The sequence below is a fragment of the Myotis davidii genome, unplaced genomic scaffold (assembly GCF_000327345.1).
Source record: "Myotis davidii unplaced genomic scaffold, ASM32734v1 scaffold172, whole genome shotgun sequence".
In the NCBI taxonomy this organism is placed as follows: Eukaryota; Metazoa; Chordata; class Mammalia; order Chiroptera; family Vespertilionidae; genus Myotis; species Myotis davidii.
The window spans coordinates 3,335,712-3,338,937 of record NW_006284343.1 but is presented as its reverse complement, the minus strand read 5'-3'; the positions used below and the strand labels follow the sequence as shown (position 1 = coordinate 3,338,937).

Here is a 3,226-nt window from a genome sequence, read left to right as displayed (position 1 = left end):
ACACCCCCAGGAAGCCCCCTCCAGGCAGCCCACCTGGTGGTAAAGCGCTTCCAGGCCGGCGGCCCCGCGCGGATCATGGTGGAGAAGGCCAGGGCAGCCAGGAGGGAGAAGAGGCCCAGGAAGAGCAAGCCCTCGATGCCATCGTAGCAGACGCCAGCGAGGGCATCCAGGTAGTCCTGCCGGAGAGGGACACGCAGCTGGAAGGGCGTGGGCACGGCCTGGGGGCGGAGCTTGTCCCTGGAAGCCCCTCTCCCTCGGCCTGCACTGGCACGATGACTATCTGCTCTACATCCATCCGGATGTGAAAGCTGTTGGCCTAATCCCAGTGTGTCCCCTGCTTTAGTGTCCGATAGTTCAAATTCCTGGAGATGAGCCTGGCCATGAGCCTGGGATGTCCACTTGCAACCCAGGGAGATGGATGGGATGACCAGGTGGCCGGGAGTGTGGACAACGGGGAGCAGCCGCCCTCACCGAGGTCAGGGTCCCCAGTATCCTAGAGGTGACCTGACCCAGTGCTGCCACCTCGCCCCCTGGTACCTTCACCGGGTCTCCCTGTCTCAGCTGCTGGAGAGAACCAAGACGCCAGGCACCTCTTCCACCTTCCATTGTGCAGCCTCCTCCCCATCCCCCAGGCCTGCAGGACACCCGGGCAATCTCTCTTCTCAGCCTCTCCTGGCTGCTCTGGGAGACTGTGGCCAGCGGGGTGTCCCCACCCCCCGCACGCCCCCAGGGCCAGCCCAGCACCTTGTGCAGCCCTCGGCAATCCAACAAGGCCGTCAGCTGGTGGAGGCTGGACTCCGAGGAGTTCAACAGGAGCTGGATGCCGAGCAGCTCCTCCTGAAGACGGACAGACGGACAGAGAGGCAGACACTGAGCGGTGGGGGCAGGGCTGTGGCTAAGACCACACGCAGCAGCGGGTGCACAGAGGCCTTTCAAGCCAAAGGAGCCAGACTCTGGGGAGGGAACCCTCTCCACAGGCCCCGGGGCTCCCCTCCTCTGCGTGGATGCTGGGGAGACCGCCTCACCTCCGCCGTGGGGAAGAAGGGCACGGCAGCCCGCAGCAGTTCCGCCACCTGGGTCTGCATGGCGGTCAGCGAGCGCTGGAAGATGGTCAGCGCCTGCGCCAGGAGAGACCGCGGCCCCACTGTGAGGTTTCACTCCCCTGCAGCGCCCCTCCCCCGGCTGCATCTGCGCTCACATCCCTGCCTATGGCCCTTCCCGCCTGCAGGAACCTTCCCCTCACCCCCAGGCTCCTTGAGAGCTGCAGGGCCCCCTTGCTTCTTGCTACTCAAAGTGTGGTCCTCGGACCAGCAGCACTGGCCTGGCCTGGGAGCTTGTGAGAAATGCAGACTCTTGGACCCCACCCAGACCCACCTCACAGCATCAGCACGACAACCACACCTGGGTCATGGGCATCATACATGCTGATGTGTGACCCAGAAGATGCTGACCAAGAGCACTGTCCCCTTCAGAGGACCACAGTGAAGCTGGGGCTGGGGGTCTAGGAGGGGGGCAGGCTGACACAGGGGGCTTGGGCAGGGTGAGGGCGGGGCGGGTGCTGTACCTGCTGGAAGGGGCTGCTGACGCTCTGATTGCAATACAGGTAGTAACGGGTCACCTCTGCAAGGCAAAGACCAGGTCAGGCAGGAAAGGGACCAGGCCCTCGTCCACCCTCCGTGGCTGAGCCGCTCCCAAGCTTCCCAAGGAGGCAGGTTCTAAGAAACGGCCCAGCTCGGCCGGTGTGGCTCAGTGGTTGAGCATCAATCTATGAACCAGGAGGTCACAGTTTGATTCCTTGTCGGGGCATGTGACGGGATCCTGGGCTCAGTGTCGGGTGGGGGGCGTGCAGGAGGCAGCCGATCAGTGATCCTCTCTCATCACTGATGTTTCTATCTCTCCCTCCCTCTCCCTTCCTCTCTGAAGTCAATAAAAATAAATAACAATAATAACAAAAAGAAACGACTCAGAGGTCTGGCTGGTGCTGGAAGCGTCGGGTTTGGGAGGGACCGGGGACTCCAGGGCGGAAACAGGTAAGCAGAGGCCCAGGCAGCTCTGACCAGGGAGGCCCACAAGCCTGTACCTGTGCTGAGCTGGGTCTCCGTGATGTTCAGGATGAAGGTGTCGGGAGCCGCACAGAAGTCACTAGTGCCCTAAGCCAGGGAGAGACGGGAGGGGCGGGGCAAAGTCACCACACTAGGGCCCTGGGAGGAGCCCTGTGCCCCCAGCCCAGCCACTGGACCCCTCAGCTCAGTCCTGTGGCCAAGAACAGCCACGGGCCAGGCTCCTCAGTTTGAGTCCTGGCTCCGCCCCTCCCTAGCTCTGTGGCAGGTGCCTTGCCTATAATATTCACTTCATGAATTGATTGCACATCAAGCCTCCCCGGTGTCTAATGCCTCTTCTGGGATGGACGTTGGCGAGCCTGGCCCGTGGGAGGCTGCGGGAGGTGTCGGGCTATTTGCACCAGGGCCTCACTTGCTCATCTGTTTCATTGTTTGTCTTGCTGTTATCAAGCCCCACACCCCCCGGGGTGTCAACCCGCGAAGCCTTCCCTGGACTCTAAAGAACCATGTTGGTGCCGAAGCCATCTTTGAGCTTCTGGGCGCAGGTCCTGCTCAGGAAGACTGGGGGGGAGGGGGGGGTAGGGGCTGGGAGAGCACGGGGCTGGGGGTCAGAGGACATGAGCTCCAGGCTCTGCCGCTGATGACCCACAGACGGCCTGGCTGCTGACCACCACGGCCCAGGGGCACCCCCACCCTGTCACTGGAGGGGCAGGAGGAGGGGAGCCAGCCTAAGTGGGGGGTGGGGAGAGGGCGAGGCCACCATCGTTGTCTGGGTCACCCCCGAGAAGTTTGAGATCCAAAGACGGGCAGGAGGCCTTGTCAGAAGCTCCACCAGGGATGTGGCCTCCTCGTCCCCGCCTCCCCCTCCGGCCAGGAGGACTCCCCTTCCTGTCCACCAGGACACGGGCCCATGTGTGCACTGTCCATGCAGTGGGGCAGGGATGGGGTAGGGAGAGAGAGGGGGCCGAGCACAGCTGGGGCAGGTGGGGAAGCCACTCAGTGCCCAGCTGGTGGCGGAGCCTGCAGGCAGCTCCCGACTTTGGAGTTAGCCTGGGACCCTCCCATGACAGTAACTGTGGTAACAGTGGCAGCTGCTGTTTAGTGAGCATATGCCCCACCCTCCCCCCGCATGGACTAATTACCCACCTCATCCCACCAACACACTA

The 3,226-nt window shown here is 63.0% G+C and overlaps 1 protein-coding gene across 1 annotated transcript in view; it reads right to left on the bottom strand.

The window, feature by feature from the left end:
* Positions 1–3,226, bottom strand: part of TTYH2 (tweety family member 2) — a 42,862-nt gene that overhangs the window by 4,393 nt on the left and 35,243 nt on the right. The window contains exons 7-11 of the mRNA XM_015570706.1: positions 2,081–2,150; positions 1,565–1,620; positions 1,026–1,118; positions 745–837; positions 34–176 (exon numbers count right to left, since the gene is read on the bottom strand). Coding sequence (XP_015426192.1) covers positions 34–176; positions 745–837; positions 1,026–1,118; positions 1,565–1,620; positions 2,081–2,150 — 455 coding nt within the window. The remainder of the gene's footprint in view (positions 1–33; positions 177–744; positions 838–1,025; positions 1,119–1,564; positions 1,621–2,080; positions 2,151–3,226) is intronic.